The sequence below is a fragment of the Cottoperca gobio genome, chromosome 13, assembly GCF_900634415.1.
Source record: "Cottoperca gobio chromosome 13, fCotGob3.1, whole genome shotgun sequence".
NCBI lineage: Eukaryota > Metazoa > Chordata > Actinopteri > Perciformes > Bovichtidae > Cottoperca > Cottoperca gobio.
In genome coordinates this window covers 23,472,964-23,490,943 of record NC_041367.1, presented here as the reverse complement: position 1 = coordinate 23,490,943, position 17,980 = coordinate 23,472,964, and the positions used below count along the sequence as shown (strand labels likewise).

Sequence of the window (17,980 nt, the reverse complement as noted above, 5' to 3'; positions counted from 1 at the left end):
TTCTACTGAATGCCATTCAATTTAAGACAGTAATATCCAATACATTAAATTAATATCAACACATTTAGAAAACGACTTCATGAAAAAAAGAGAAAGGAAAGGAGAGACCCTGCCCGGAGCCGCCCCAGACCGGGGTGGTGGTTCCCCTATTTAAAAAGGGGGACCAGAGAGTGTGTGCCAACTACAGGTGTATCACACTTCTCAGCCTCCCTGGTAAAGTCTACTCCAAGGTACTGGAAAGGAGGGTTCGGCCGGTAGTCGAACCTCTGATTGAAGAGGAACAATGCGGATTCCGTCCTGGTCGTGGAACAACTGACCAACTCTTTACTCTCGCAAGGATCCTGGAGGGGGCCTGGGAGTTCGCCCATCCGGTCTACATGTGTTTTGTGGATCTGGAGAAGGCGTATGACCGGGTCCCCCGGGTGAAACTGTGGGAGGTGCTGCGGGAGTATGGGGTGAGGGTGTCACTTTTGGCCATCCAATTGGGATGAGGATCAGCACCTCAAAATCTGAGGCCATGGCTCTCAGCAGGAAACCGGTGGATTGCCTACTCCGGGTAGGGAATGAGCCATTACCCCAAGTAAAGGAGTTCAAGTACCTCGGGGTCTTGTTCGCGAGTGAGGGGACGATGGAGCAAGAGATTGGCTGGAGGCGGTATTACAGTCACTTTATCGCACCGAAACGAAATCAGTCTGACGAAAAGAGAGCTGAGCCAGAAGGCAAAGCTCTCAATCTACCGGTCGATCTTCGTTCCTACCCTCACCTATGGTCATGAAGGCTGGGTCATGACCGAAAGAACTAGATCACGGGTACAAGCGGCCGAAATGGGTTTTCCCAGACGGGTGGCTGGCGTCTCCCTTAGAGATAGGGTGAGAAGCTCAGCCATCCGTGAGAGACTCGGAGTGGAGCCGCTCCTCCTTTACGTTGAAAGGAGCCAGTTGAGGTGGTTCGGGCATCTAGTAAGGATGCCACCTGGGCGCCTCCCTAGGGAGGTGTTCCAGGCACGTCCAGCTGGGAGGAGACCTCGGGGAAGACCCAGGACTCGGTGGAGAGATTATATCTCCTCACTGGCCTGGGAACGCCTCAGGATCCCCCAGTCGGAGCTGGAGGATGTAGCCCGGAGAAGAGAAGATTGGGTTCCTTACTGGAGCTGCTGCCCCCGCGACCCGATTCCGGATAAGCGGTGGACGATGGATGGATGGATGGACATTTAGAAAAAATTTGAATTGTTTTTTAATTGTTCAGCCTTTTCAGCATCTATTTTATCAGATAAAAAACAACTGAATTTTAGTTTGATGGAAAGTTTTTACAAGTGAATACATTTCGACCAAACAACTAAATAAAAAGCCTTGAGTCCAGCTCGAGGTGTTAGATTTGTCCAGATCCTTCAACCACATCTCAGGATCTTTTTCAGAGGACGGAGTTTGCTTTGTTGGAGTTTGCACAAACCCACATAGAAAACTCCATTCCATCCAAGGACGAAGAATGTGAAATGTGCTTGAACAGCTCTGGAAAAACATAGTGTAGAAGTAGAACTAGCATTTCCGATGTATTTGTTTATTTATTAACTTTGTAAAACTACTCTTTCTAAGATCAAGAATGGAATATCACTGACCTTACACCGATTTGGCTTAAATGCACTAATTTATGACTTTAATATATTAAAATAAATGATTATGATTATGTTATTATTAATTAAAAAGATATAATAACAAAATATAATTAATTTACTTAATAATAATAATAATAATAATAATAATAATAATAATACAACACTGCATGTGTTGTGGCCAACTTTGAAAAGGTACCTTCATAAACTTTAATTTAAATGTTAGTTGACGTTGCACACATATATGTGAGTAGGTGGGAAATAACAGACTACAGTTCATAGGTGATAGAAATGAGGGTTACATAAACATAAGCCTACACCTGTCACCCATGAATATTATAAAAGCAGAAATCCACATTTCTAGGAAGCAGAAGAGTCATTTCTTCCTCATGTGACCCGACACTGACAGCTGGGGCCGTACAGTAGTTCAGTGTCCCTCCTCCATCCATCCTGCTCGGCACCCCCTCCTGTCCTGGTCCGCCCTCTCTGCTCTGCTCTGCTCGGGCATGCAGCGATGCTGTAGATGCGGCAGACTGCTGGAGCAGACAGTTTGTTACTGAATGCAGCAGCCGGGGAGGATAGCAACATCCTGACAGACAGACGCCGTGGAGGACAAAGATCAATTCACTCTACAGCAGTCAACGTAAGCTCCTTATTCCGCTTTCTTTTGCTCCTATCTTTGTTTTGTAATGTCCTGACAGGTATTACTTCTGAGCCTATATGACTCATTTCTCCTCGGCTGGTGTCACCGTCCATGCTATCCCCTGTTCACTCTTAATACTATGTCTTATCCTATGTTCCGTGGGTTTAGGCACGTATTTAAACGAGCTTTCAAAGCCAAACAAGTAGCTTAATGTTACACACAGTAAATTGCATTGTAATAAAGTCAAATCATTATGTGTAAAAGTCGATTAGAAAAGCCTACTCCGAGGATATTTTAACATCTTGTGTCATTGTAGTCTTAAACCACGCACTTCAAATGTAGTTTAAAATGAAGTTTTCATCATGCTTAAACTATCTTGTATTAACCTTAGATGAATTAACAATATTATTGGGACGCTGCAGCTGGTTATTAGTTATGGATCAATATATAATGTTACTTCAAAGAGTGAGTTTGTGAAATTGTGTTTGCGTGGTAAAATTAAAAAACTGTCGACACATATTTTAATTTGAGTTATTTTGGCTAATTGGTTAATAAGATTGACTTACCTAGAGTTACTGTCAACATCTCTTAAACTCAATTGTTTTGCCTTTTTCGTTTTACACTAAATTGATAGTCAAACTCATATAATTATGTTCAAATCTCAAATCAATTTGAGATATTATGCAGAGATATATGGGCTTGAATGCTAATCTTAACAACAAATGGCAACATTTTCTGAAGAAAATGTTTGTGCACTCAATGGGAAATAGTTTGAATATTAAAACAGTTGTAGTGACAGTTGAAATACAAATTCTGAAAGAAGATTTAAGTGTAGGTATTGAATGAGGTTGACGTATCACTTGAAATAAAAGTGCTGAGAGTCGAAGTGCAGGTGACAATTAACTGAAAGTGTCAGTTGAAGTGGAAGTCCTGAGAGAAAGTAGTGTCTATAAACTTAATATAATATATCATATAACCTGACCGATGCAGGATTTTTGAGACTATACCCAGACTGATATTTGAGTTGAAAAAATCTTATAATGATGTACTGGCCGATATTAATTTTCGTTGATGATGATGATGATGATGATGATGATGATGATGATGATTTCATTTATTATTTTTTATTTAACTGTTGAGAAAATGATGACACTGTTTCAAAACACATTTTCAGCAATTCTGTAGTTACATTTCTTTGACGTTTATCGGCTGACATATGCCAATACCATTATATCTGCAATGAGATCATTTCTAGTAGTTTAGTCTATTTATTTATAACTTTATCACTTATGAACTGTTGAGCTGAGTTTACTGTACATTAATATTCTACAGAAAAGAAGATCTCTCTACTTCAATTCCTGTCTCATGAGTAAGCAGTGCTGCTGTAGCTTATGGAGCCTCTCTATGTTGTAGCTCGTACTAGGAATGTACAGCTTCATCTTGAAAGGTCTTTTTTTTCTGTCAAAGGCTCTTCAGGGAATTAGCTCTCGTTCTTACAAAGTCATGGGGGACCAGAACTGTTAACCTACTTCCCTGGGTGTTAATATTCTTATGTTCAGCCCTCTTGTTATGTAAGGGTTAGGGCCAGTTTCACTAGGAGGCTGCTGTTCTCTGGCAGAACAATCAGTGTGTGAGGGTTAAAGAGGCTGTTCTTCCTCTTCCCTGCAGTCTGTTGTGTTAACTCCATTTTTTTGTATTCAGTTGACACAAAAGTACTTGTAGTGCATACAGTACTATGATTTATCTTTCAGCGTATTCAGAGGTACTCGTTACCTTTGCATTCAACCTCCACAGAACATACATGACACAGCTGTGTCTCAGCCATATGTTTGTGACTGTAGGAACTTACTAAGTTTAATATATAAAGCAAACAATACAAGCAAAAGTGGATGTGATGTGAATGAAGAATTCATAAACCAACAAATGAATAAAAAGAAAAGTCAGTATGTGGTTGGTACGGTGCAGAGTGACAGCAGTGGGAGGGAAAGCATATGTCTTTTGGCTTTCCAGACAGATACTTATGGAGAAAAGAATGAATTCAGGAGCTTTAACTGCTCTTGCAAGAGGTGATCAGAGCCACTTCTTACCAATGAACCCTTTAAACCAGACCATAATACAACAGGTTTAAACAGACTCATTCAAACTTGTTGAAGAACTGAAATGCAGATTTTTAAAGGATACTGCAACTGATGTCCTGATGTTATCAAAGATTATATAATTATATTTGTTCATCAACTCAATTTTGAACTCTTTGAACTTAAGATGGAAAGTAGTACTGTAGTTTTCAAAGTGCACACATTAAAGCGGTGTTACATTTTGGTAATAGTCTATAGATTATTTCATAGATTATTTGCTTTGATATAAATGTAGAAAATAAAGTATTTTAAATAATCTCTGTCAGTTGCTCTCCTCCCTTTATTCACTTTCATCGCTTGGTGAAATAGGTCTCAAAATCAGAAATGTCACACATACAAACAGACGACAGCCTTGTTGCACATTGTTTTCCTAGCTGGATAAAGTTGAACATGCAGATGGTCCTTCAGCATTAATGAAGTCAACAATTCTTTTGGTTCATTAATGCACTGAAAGTATGAACTTAACACTTGTTTTGTGGTGCTTTAAATATAATCAGGATGTGAAAAGCACATCAATCCATGCTTCCAACTCATGGAGCACAGTTGGACTAAAAGAAAAAATGCAGTGCCCAGCTGTAATTCAGGTTCAATATCTCTATTGAAGGTGACTTTTTGTGAGAGTAAATATTGCTATTAAATTATTACTCTCCTCCGGCACAATGAGAGTGATTTGGCTTCATTTGGAATAATTTGAAAGTAGTTTAGGGACCATATTGAACACTGAAAGAAAATACCACCAAAACTACAATCCAAAGAACAAGATGTGACTGTGCGAACCAAGTGATCTCTAAATGTAGTGCAAACACACAACAGCAGTAGCTGTACAGGAAAGAATGCAGTATGCAGCACTGTAACACTGCTAGATATCATCTCTCAGTGGCACGCCTTCTAGGATTTGTGTCTTGTCTACTTCAGTTTGTCCCAGAATGTCCCAGCAGCGTTTACCATTCAAAACGTATCGCACCCAAGAGAATAAAGTCTCTCCTGTTTTCACATTCTGTGAATGTCACTGGTACCAATGGCTGGTTCTGAATAAGTTAGGTTTTAATTTTTTACTTTGAACAACTTATAACATTTTTGGTGACTTCAAAAGACAGTCTGCAGCTGCAGGACTTGAGACGAGAGAGTGTTTTAGAGGCCTTTGAAAGGAGCTTCACACACTATTCTTTTAGTGGCTAAGACCCCAGTTTTACAGCAAAAAGGGTTAAAATCCCTTCTGTAAATACCAGTCATGAGCAAACTTTGGGGAAATTCACTATCAAATCCATGTCATGGTATTATCATAATCATTTTCAAGTATGAATCTTTAACCCAGGACCTGAACTGTAGCAGAACGTTCTGCACTGAGACATTGATGAAATCACTATGAAAGAAATACATTTATCCATCCATCGTCTACCACTTGGATAGATGGATGGATATATGCATTTCATATTCAGATTACAGACTAAACCTATATGTTTAACATTTATCACAGAGAGGGATATAAATGAAATAAAATTGGCTTCCTAACCCGACTGCTCACCCTTGACTGTGTCTGAGCAGCTTTACAGTGTCTCACTGTTTTCCAGATGCTCCGTTGTAATTATACAAACTAAAACACAAAGCTAGCGATTCAAAATGTATCCGCCCAGTTTACGGCAGAGAATGCAGCACATTTTCAGATGTAGCTGGTTTAAGGCCCTTTCAGAGACAATGCTACAACGGCACCAGTGTTCTCTGAAACCCATTTTTTCCAACGGCTTGCATGGAGCAAAGCACGGACGCAGCGCACGGCTCGGCAGGCTAGCACCCAAAGACTGTGACGAGAACCTGCATGGCCAACAGCAAAAATGCCATTAAGGCATAGCAGGAAAAATAATGGAAAAACTATTACTGTGTGTCTGAATTCCCTGAACTGCACAACACAAGTTTTCGGTCAAGTATGCATATCAAGTGTGCAGCTGTTAATCGTTAATCATTGTTAACAAAATGACGTAGTCCCGCTGGGACCCATTTTGCTCTGTCCTACGCAACTTCCCTGAACACCTCGTCGGATGTGCGCTGAAAAGTGTGACATTTTGGGAAATACGCATGCTCGCTTTTTTTGCCGAGAGTTAGATGAAAAGATTGATGCCTTTCTCATATATAGACTTCATGCTAAATATTAGGAGAGAGCCAGCTGTGACTTCCAGGAGTCTTCTTTTCACCATGAGAATACCAGGTAACAAGTAGAAACTCCAGAAGGTCGGTGTTTCCAGTTAAGACATAAGTCCAGCATGTAACTTGAAACAACAACTTGTGAAAACAGCTGTTTGTATGCAGATTAAACAAACCAGATGTGACATGTTAATTAGTGAACTTTAGAGATGCTGGTAGGCGGATGTTTTAATCTGGAGTGAGCCAGGCTTGCTGTTTTACTTTGATTCCATTCTTAATGCTAAATCTATAGATCATACTCTTGTTCTGAGTTCATTCCAATCAAACCAGACAGTTGGCATGATTTCGTATCATCACTTTGATGTCTCCATTTAGCTGTGTGGAACTTTATTTGATTCTAATCGACCTTTAATCCAGTTGTAATTGGGGCATCAAGTCTTAGAGTCAGATACGATTGTAACAGTTGTACTCTTGATAATCTGAAGCGAAATTATCTCAGGTCGCTGAGTTCTCTGCCTCTCCTCTCTCCCCTCTTTGGACCTTGTCTCTCGTCTAGAACAGTGCAGTCCCATCCAGGTTGACTCGTGACATGTTGGCATAAGTAACATGTCTCTCCATTTCCCTGCCTCCCTCTTATCAGAAACGTTTGACACTCAGAAAATACTTTTTTTGGCTTATTTCTCCTTGCTGTCAGTGAAATGTGTCTGCGTGGAGGCTTGATATTGAGGGCAAGTGAAGGAGCAGCCAATTCCCATACATTAGCTTGGCTTGGTGCTTGGTAGTGTACCTGAGTCTGCAGATTTGTTCCCAAGCCAGTAACTCCAGGCTCCTCCTGCTCTGAGCAGATCAAGGGTAGAAAATAAAGTTGATTTTAATCCGCAAGGGGATTATGAACCCCATGAGTGATTAAATGAGACTCCTTTCTCAAAAAGAACAAATTACTGTACCACCTCAGACTTGGGAACCATTTTTACAGTGGTCTGCACTGAACAAAGTAGATTAGACGTATCTCCATTTCGATGATCAGTAATCACCTTGCGATCACAGGGGAGATCACACATTTCTGCTGCTTAGAGTCCAGCCAAGACAATGGAAATAGGTTTTGTCTGACGTTGATCTTCTCCCAGGAAACGTATATACATTTCCACAGAAGCTGGAGCAATAATGAACTATTACCAGTGGAGGTGTTCAGCAATTGTACGAGCAAATCTTCACATCGTGTCACTGACCAAATTAGTAGCCTTTTGCTTTGGAGAGCCCCTGAAATGTATATTTATCAGTTCTTCTGTGATGTAGAATACCTTTTTTAAAAAGTTTCTTTGTACTTGCCTTGGTTAAAATGTACTGAAAGACTAAGAAAGCCACAGAAGCAATGATGATGTGGTGATTATGTTGCAGATAGATGATTCTTGAGGTATTAATCTTCTGAACAGTGTGTGTAACTATTGTTATTGTTGTTATTATGGAGTATCGATTAATCCAGACTGTCCTTATTCCCAGGTCATCAAATACCGACATTTTGTCACAGCCGTACAGATGCACAAGGCATCCTTAGTGTATGGATGAGGCTTTCAAGTAACTCCAATATAAACCCATCTGCAGCGCTATTAGAGGCTCACAACTACTGCTCCGGGAGACAGGTGGCGTAAAAAGAACGTCAAAGTCCATGTAGGGGAAAGTCCAGGTGGATGGATGGGTCAACAAACAAACACATTACCGCTTATTTTCATTGACCACTTAACTTACATACGTAACTTAACGTGACAAACATACTTATCTCAACCCAAACCACAATGTTTTCTTGAACCTAATCAAGTAGTTTTGTTTGAATTCACAACGTTAACCACGTGCTTAAAACTGTGACCGTAGTGGAGCATCAAAGATTAGGGCTACCCAGTACATTACAAACTGATGCCAAGCGTCTGTCTGTGACACGTTGGGAATGAGAATGATTGATCGCTTAGTCTTTAAAATGTTTGGAAAATGTCACGTCACAGTTTCCAAGTCCGAAGTGATGATTTGTCCGACCAACACTCGGGATCCCTTTTTCAGGAGACACCTTTGTACAAAATACAGAAATAAAAATAAAATGCACATACAACAAGCATAGATAATTCCCATTATCAATGATATAAGCAATTACAAGTGTGATTCATCTATGCCAGTCAAACATAGTTCTTCCAATAAAATCCCATGATTAGCTGAACATAATGCAGCTGTTGTTGTGCTGTGACTTACTATACTGCTCTGGCTGTAATGTTTTTCTTGACTCTAAAAACAGTCTCAGTTGAGAATTTTCTGTGGACTTTGCTAAACTGGACAATTTTGAGATTGGGTTGTTGTTAAGTACCTAGGATCACCTTCCTAACGTAATGAGAAAACCTTTGCAGACTTCCAGTTTTTCAGGATTGTACCGGATGCAAGTGATAAGTTAAACATGTGATCTAGAAGAGCTGGAGGCAATGGAGTGAAGGATCCATATTATCGTCACCCTTTCCGTTAGGGTTTAAACTTTAAACCCTAACGGGTCAGTTTAAAGTTTAAACTGACCCGTTTCCTGTGAACCTCTCCTCAGCTAACTGACATAAAAGCAAATGTATTGCCAGAGTGGAGAATAATTGGTGAGGAAGCAGCCGATGGAGAGCCAGAACTTACCGAGGTAGTAGTGGAATGTTCGATGAATGTTTTGCCAGAAGAAAGGAAATGACCATTAAAAGATTGACACATATTCTTTTTATTTGTTATAATTAGATTTATTTTTCAAGGATTTGATCAAATGTTCCAAAACTCTGATGCATTGCCAGAGGTATTTGCAAGCAAGGACAAGTTGAAGTAGAAGTAGATTTGGCTTTTCTAATGTTATTCCATTGATGTCTGAAATTCCAAGCTCTCTGACAATAAGAGCTTTGGAAATGTTTTGAGATTAGATTAGAACACTTTTACTCTTAAAATGTTTATAGGGTGCATGTTTAATAAATATGTTGTTAAAAGTTGTGTCAACTAGGTCACAGTCAAAATGTCTTTTTTTCAATGTGAGAGTGATTTAAATCAATTAAAAAAAACAAATGCAATTGGGCGATGGTTGCTGATGTCATAAGCAAAGACTGCACTAGTTTGGTACTTAAGAAGGTTGTTTATTAATATAAGATCTATTATGGTTGATTTAAAAGGATTGGATTTGTTTGATTGTCTAGGACTAGAAATCAACTGATGCAGATTAGGCTTTAAGCATGGATTTTAACAAAGTCCATTTTAGGTAAAAGGCTCCTAATATATAAGTGTAAAAGCCAAAAAGCCGTCATTTCAGCACTAATGTGATGTGATTCAAACAAGGAACCATTTGTTATAGAATTCAGGCGAGACACACAAGCACTTGGCCTGTTTATGACAGTAATTATATTTGTATTTATGTACTAATCATGTGAATTAAAATATTGATAATTGCTAAAATTATCTAATCTGAAATAGAAAAGCAACTAGGCCTACTAATTGGTAAGATATTACTATTTTCCTCAATTGAGGCAACAGCCTTGCATGATGCAGTGTTCATACATATAGAGGACGTCAGAGGTGAAGGAGGCTCTGTAGGGGTTGGAGCTTGAGGAAGCTGTGGGCAGAGGGGGAATGACCACATGGATGTCCACACTGGCACAGGTATTTTCAATAATCAGTCATTCCCATATAGAAGTTGAGACACTTCAGAGAATGTTTGTGGCTAACATCCGTGCAACCTCGCATTCTAAAAAAAAAGGTTAAAATTGACTATGTAAAAATCACAGTCCGACGTAGGAAAAATAAATTAATCGAGGTTAGCGAGAGAGACAATTCATTGATGTGAAGCATCTTCAGAAATACTGGTGGTGGTGGAGTAAAACCAGCGGGCGGTTGATGGAAACACTTCTTTGAATCTCTCTGGGGATACTGGTTATAATAGGTGGTTATGGGGAGGTGGTGTTTATTACTATTAGGTAATATTTAAAGAGCAACATCCGAGGACTGATAGGCTGAAGAAATGCAGAACGATCGCTGGCTGGATATGAGGATATTAGAATTGTGAATGTCGGGACTTTGACAACATAAAGTTAGAGAGGAGAGTAGAACAGGAAGAAATAGCAAAACAAGAATAGGAATAACATTGTGGAACTTTTGTCAAAGCTTCATTCATTTGAACCAAACTGAACAATTTGAATCATCAAATTGATTGATTGGTAATATTCACTGATCACCAGTATTAATTACTTTGCAGGACTGTTTTTTACAGTGCACAGATGTTTTAGAAAATTATAAATGATGTATTTGTAAGAAATGCAATGCCACTTAGATTATGATTTCATTAAATGCAATGGTGAAAAACTTATATTAATCAATCAACGAAAAACAAAAGATCAACAGTTTTATAGTTGTTCAATTGTTTTACTCATTTTTTAAAGCAAAAATACCAACAATTCTGTGATTCTAGCGTTTCAAGTGCAAATATTTGTTTTATATGATATTAAACAGAATATCTTTGGGTTTTGGACTGTTGGTTGGACAAAACAAGATGTTACCATGGGCTGTGGCAGATTGTGATGAGCATGTTTCACTGATTTATGACATATTGTAGATCAAAACGATTGCTACATTAATCAGGAAAATATCGGGCAGATTGATTCATAACAAAACGAAAATTGTTAGTTTCAACCCTGCTTTTATAGAATAGCTGTACAATATCCACCGACAGAAGGCTCTCTGCAAAATGTTTACTGTCAAAGGATTTAATTTCATTGTCTTTCAATATCATCTCCTGGCAGCTACTAAAGTTTGTGATATGCTTTTATGCATCTGGTTTAAATATATTGCAAATGTCAATGGTGACCAGAAGTAGGACACAGGAAGCCAATATTAGTTTGTGCTCTTTAAGTGCTTGTACTGCTCCCTCTTCTCTATGACTTTTCACTGCAGTAAACGATCAATCACATTACTCACTATACCGAAGAAAAAACCTCGCCAGTCCATGCAGAAACTCACTGGACTGTAATTCATATGTCACGTGGATGATTTGACAGGCCTGACTACACATGCCTTCATCATCATAAGTGATATTGAGCTGTCTGTGCTTACGTACATGGAGACATAAACAGCCTACTGAGACAGGCTGTTACTCACCACTGTCTGCATCATCAGCACTATGCAGTCATTGAGAGGAAACACTCTGTCTCTTCTATCTGGTTGCTTTATCTGTGTTTGTGAGAAAACAGTAAAAAGAGTTCAAAAAGAATAGTAGTATACACTTGTATTGCTTGCACAGATGCTTGCCAGTAGCTCCGTCTTTGTTGATAATGTGATGAATTCTGAAATATGTGTAACTATGTGCTTAATATGTGTTATCTTATATCCACTCAAATGCCAAAGAAGTCATCTAATTATACCAGGACTTGACATTCACTTTTCTGCTCACCAGCCACTGTGGCTAGTGGTTTTCCAAAGTACCTAACCACTCAGAATTTTCACTAGCCACAATTTTATTGTAGTGAAAACATATTTTACTTGAATAAAGTTGACTATGGTGTGCTACAATTGACATGTAGAATTAGATTTACAACCCTTTTAAATGTAAATGAACACTTCATCCAAATCAAGACTACATAAAATGTATCACCAAATCTTCAGCTCTGATAAATTTGTGTACAGCTCTGTTTGTATGAAAACATGCAGCCGATTAAGACACAGACTTACAAAGAGTAGCTTTGTATTGTAATAGTGGTGCAGGTGTGTAGAAGATTAATTGAAAAAAATTCTAATTTAACTGAGACCAAAGGCCGAGACGACATCAGCCTGGACTACCAGTGGTTTATTCGACATGGATAATGTTTTCTGCTTACACCCTCATGTGCGTGTCTACTGTATGTGAATGGTCATGTGATATGAGTCTTCAGGCGTGGAGAGAGATTATTTCTGAAGCTGTGCTAAAATGCTTGTGTGCAGGGCCTCGTTTCCGGATTATAACACCGTTTTAATAAACCCATCCGCCGAAGCGGAGTGACTGTGTTACTCGCCGCTGCCTAACTATCTTTGGGAGGTGGGTGGGGCTAATGTCATGTCCTGGATGACCCTATTTTTGTTCTGACACTAGCAGGATAAGATGATGACATATAAAGTGTTTGTTACAAAGTGCTGTAGGCCTCTGACTTTGCTCTTCCTTCATCTATGCTGAACATTTCGTTAGAATTCACAATCACCTCACATTAACCTCAGTGTGTCCCAGCTGCCAGCGGGAACACTTTGGTAACAATAAATCACTTGATCACTTTTCACTCTCTGCAGAGTTATGAACTGTTTACACATGCCCACTGTGTATAAATGAAATGCCAAATGCACCTTTGTGTAGGTCTGGAATTTATTGTGTGTCGGCAGCTTTTTATGGTCAGGCCCCTTCTTGTATTTGAACAGATCATCTTTCTGGAAGATGAACAACATCCTGCTACAGAAGTTATGTATGTGTATATATTATGTGTATGTGAGATTGCGTGAGTATTCTGTGTGTGTAGTGGTCATGTTGTGTTGGTGGTAACGACATATCACCACTTCTAGAGCAGATACATATGAAAATCCACCCTTACCTCTTTGTTTTGGCCTTCCTCCCATGCCAACACTGGATTATTATGGCGTGTGCACAGATTTATCACCTGTCACTCAGCTTAACTCAAAATAAATCATTTAGAACCTGCACAATTACATTTTTGTATGTTTTTTTTTTTATTAATTCATCCATCTTTTATTATTCATGATATTTGACGTATTATTTTTGGTCCTGTATTTGTGTTTCCATGTCTGATATGTACATTTTATTCAAATGAAAATATATAATAATAATTAGCGGTGGATTAATGGATCGGTCATTATGGTATTTGAGCTTGGTTTTGATGCACCTTTGTATTGGATGTTGTATGTAATTGAAATTGTCGTTACACTCGTTTTCTAATTTTTTTAATTCAACTTCAAAGATTTATGGGTCATATGTCCTGTACATCCTTTACCAATGAACCGTTTGACATTGAGTGTCCTATAGATCCACACTCGCACCACACACCACTAATAAGGACTGAATTATGATCAATCCAACCATTATTGAATGTGTGAGTATATTTCACACACTTAAATGTTTGTTATAGAGTAGGATCTCCGATCAGAGAGATGTCTATGTTTTACTCAAATTCAAGCACATATTATATATATATATAACAAATAAATAAACGAAAATGTAAGTAAAAATAACATCTAAAAAAGGCCATAGCACATGGTTATGTAATAAACTGGATAAAAATAAAATGTGACATAGTTATCAATTTCCAGTGTTTATGTTGACCTCTATTATATTATTTATTTATTTATTTATTATGCCTTATATTCTGTCAAGAGCATATAGAGTCAATATAAGATTTACATATGGAAACTGCATTTCAAAATCTATCTACAAAAATAACTTAAATCAGAGCCAGCATCACTTATGATGCAGACACAGAATATAATTAGTGACCTCAGACTAAACTCTGACACAAACAAGGTCTCAATTCTTATCCTGCTAGACCTAAGTGCAGCATTTGACACGATCGACCATGACATCCTAATTAATCGTCTAGAAAAACTGGTTGGTCTTTCTGACTGTGTATTAAACTGGTTCAGAACATATATCAAAGGGAGAAAGTATTTTGTCAGGCTTGGAGATCATGTGTCAGAGAAGCATGATGCCCACTTTGGAGTTCCACAAGGGAGCTGCCTCGGTCCATTACTGTTCTCCCTGTACATGCTACACTGGGGGACATCATTAGAGAACACAATGTGTGCTTCCATAGCTACGCGGATGACACGCAACTCTACATCTCTGCTGAACCAAATGATACTACAGCTATTAACTCCATCACCACCTGTATGTTAGCAATAAATAAATGGATGAGCAATAATCTTTTTTAATTAAATGAGAACAAAACTGAAATCCTACTAGTAGGTCCTGTAACAAAAAAGAGAGATGGTGCTGAATAACATGGGGAAACTTACTCCTTGGATTTAATCCAAAGAGTAAGTCACAAGTCTTGAAGTTACAAGTCTTGGTGTTATTATAGACTCAGATCTAAGATTTAAATCCCAGGTAAACAAGGTGACAAAACATCATTCTTCCACATTAGAAATATAGCTAAAATCCGACAATTTATAAATCAAAAGGATGCTGAAAAACTAATCCATGCTTTTATCTCAAGCCGACTCGATTACTGCACTCTTTACCGGCCTCCCAAAAAAAACCGGAGAGACTTCAGCTCATCCAAAACGCTGCAGCGAGGCTGCTGACTAGAACCAAGAGGAGAGACCACATAAGTCCAGTGTTAGCCGCTCTACACTGGCTTCCAGTAACTTTTAGAATTGACTTTAAGGTCCTCCTTGTATACAAAGCCCTAAACTGCCAACTCTCTAATAAACTATGTGCCCCCAAGAACATTACGGTCATCCACTACTGGTTTATTAAATGTTCCCAGAAACATCCAAAAGAAAATTGGGGATGCAGCCTTTTGCAATTATGCACCAAAGCTATGGAACACTTTACCTGCAGACATTAGGGAGGCAAGCTCTCTCAATATCTTCAAAAGTAAGCTAAAAACATATCTCTTTACTTTAACCTTTTAATGGTGATATTTTATATATTTTTATCTTAGCCTTTTAATGGTGCCACTTTAAAGTAATTTAAATGATTTCATTAATTGTTGCTATGCCTGGTTTAACATTGAATGTGTAAAGGTAACTGAGATAAATTTGTATTTTTGAGAAACCTGAGATCAAATAGACTGTTTTACCACGGGAAAAAGAGAAAGTTTCTCTGATAAATGTGTATTGGAGAAAAACTGGCTTTAACGGAAGGGAGTAGACCAGTTGAAAGTTCACAGGGGCCCATTGTTGATCCCATGCTGTCAATATATGGCTCTGATAGTTTAAAACATTTACAAGAATGGTGTAATGAATGTGATTTCCCGGCAGTGGGGTCGTTAAGTACGGCACAGATACAGAAACGAGGCATGATTTCCAATGTTATTTTATACTATTTTAATTCTGCCATTTTATCTGCTATTTTATACTATTTTAATTCTGCTATATTATATTATTTTAATTTTGCTATTTTTATAATGGTACTTCAGACTCATTTACATCTACACTGTGATTATTGTACTGTAAATGCTCTTATTCTGTCTAATCTTGTACTAATTGTTATGTTTTTGCTGTGAAGCACTTTGGGCTGCAATTCTTGTATGAAAGGTGCTATACAAATAAAGTTTATTATTATTATTATTATTATATTACAAAAGGAACATTATCTTACAGACTTTATAATTGTATGTAACAATATCTCTAATCATACCGTACCATATTATGTTCCACACTATTTTACCGTTAGTCTATAATTCGCCAATCTGAAAAGTATCGCTCTGCTGTTTTGTTGTTTCAGTCCAAAATGAGAACTTTTATCTAATGACCTCCAAAAATCCTAGCAAGACACCAAATCCCCAATTACAGGTGTAAAATCATCAGATAATGAAGCACGACTGATTACCTTTCATCCTTGTGTTTCTTCCCCTCTTCCCTTCACAACCCCACAGACAGACTACTGGTATGGACAATAAGGCGTTGGAACCTGACTCTGTGAGTATACCCATGGAGGAGGCCATCATGTGTAATGGAGCCGGCCAGCCTCAGCAGCAGCAGGAAGCATCTCTTTTAACCCACCTGAAGAAGGTTGAGAACCAGATCACTGAAGCCCAGCGTTTCTCCCACCTCCCCAAACGCTCAGCTGTGGACCTGGAGTTCAGCAACCTTTCCTACACTATCCAGGAGGGACCATGCTGGAGGAGGAGAGGTAACACACATCTCTCCAGTCTTCATACGCACTGCTTGTTAAGTCAGTCATGTATCGTTTAACCAGTTTGTAAAGGAGTGAGGATATAGGCTGTATGAATGCAGCAAGGTTCAAATTTGTTAGTGACCTAAAGGAGAAAGTCAGGTGACGTAGTATAAAGAGCGACAAAGGCCACATAGGGAGGAGATCAGGGTGGATGGGAAACTCAGGACTTTCACCCTGGAAACAGCTGTGAAACAAAGTCTTAAATGTATTAAAAAAACAAGTTGACTTATTTTAACTTACGTAATTAACTTACAGAACATACTTCACATACTTAATTTATGTGAATTACGTTATGAGACAGTCCTGCTCTCATCCAGATAAAATGACGGAAGCAGAAGGAGGTTTGATAAATAAGAACAGTTTTAATGGTGCAGCACTTTCCAGGAAAAACAAAAACATTGCGCTCCAATACGGTCTCTCCAAGAGTCCTCAGGCCGTTCTTTGGCACACACCTGCCGGTCCCAGACTACTGCAAGAGAACCAGGTTACCACCAGGCTTATATTGTGTGACTGATTACTACTCTGTCCAGCTGTGTGACTTCCAGCTGAGACATTCCCCTCTCTCCACCAGCAGCCGACACCATAACAACACCCTACTGCCACATACGTGACGTACCTAACTTACGTACGTTAGTCACAATGTTAATCACGTGTTTGAAATTGCAATCGTTTAACAACTTGCAGGTAGGAGCAGTTTGCCCCGTCCTAAGCATTATAACGGTCGTTTAGTAGTCTGATAACATTTGACATGGGCTGCGAAGCAATTCTGACGTATTGGAAGTTGTGCACAATAGTGAAGTGTTATCAGAGTTGTGATGTAACATAAAGGTTACCAAGTGGAACATAAGATGCTCATTTCTACACTCCATCTTGCCATCTTTACAAACATAATAGTGCCATTTTCCCACAATCCAACATAAAATGTAGATGTTCATACACTGGGTGAATTATTACTTTTAAACTTTAGTGCTTCTATAATGCATAATGCATCTGAACATGCCATGTGTTGTTTGGTGTGTCATTTTGGCTCTGCCACTTGAGTTGTGTTGTGGATCAGACAGGGCAGCTTTTAGGACACATCAGTTTTGCAGACGTCTGATAAGGAAGTGGTAGGTTATTGTCAGCCAAAGCGAGGTAAATAAGTCACCTCCACTTGGCCTTGCAGTATCTCTGTTCTCTGCGAGTGACGTCTCGTATGAGACAATCATGTTACTGGACACATTTCTCTCTCTCATCCTCACTCAGTTTCTTCTTTTGACTGACTGAGCGAGGCCTCCAGCAGTGAGTACTGACCTGATGCTTACAGTTACTTTAGCAAACCCTTATCTTTATTGATCTTTCTTGTCGACAGAAGAGACAGATGGAACAAAAGAGGAAGCAGGCTGATTGTTTCTTACACACTGCCCTACCCAGAATCCATCAGTGTCCATGGATTCCACATAGAGGATCAATAGACACTGCAGAGTGGAGTCATAGACAATAACATACAAATGCAGTATCCATGCACATGCTACCATTGTGTGTATTTTTAA

General features: G+C 38.8%; 1 protein-coding gene across 2 annotated transcripts in view; it reads left to right on the top strand.

Moving 5' to 3' along the window:
* The window catches only part of LOC115017680 (ATP-binding cassette sub-family G member 4-like), a 42,546-nt gene that overhangs the window by 2,967 nt on the left and 21,599 nt on the right, over positions 1 to 17,980 (top strand). The window contains exons 1-2 of one of the 2 annotated variants that reach the window (XM_029446347.1): positions 2,161 to 2,252; positions 16,147 to 16,403. In XM_029446347.1, the coding sequence (XP_029302207.1) occupies positions 16,160 to 16,403 (244 nt within the window). In that variant the 5' untranslated portion in view covers positions 2,161 to 2,252; positions 16,147 to 16,159. Of the gene's footprint in view, positions 1 to 2,160; positions 2,253 to 16,146; positions 16,404 to 17,980 lie in introns of those variants that run through there. The other variant, XM_029446348.1, reaches the window with a different exon arrangement.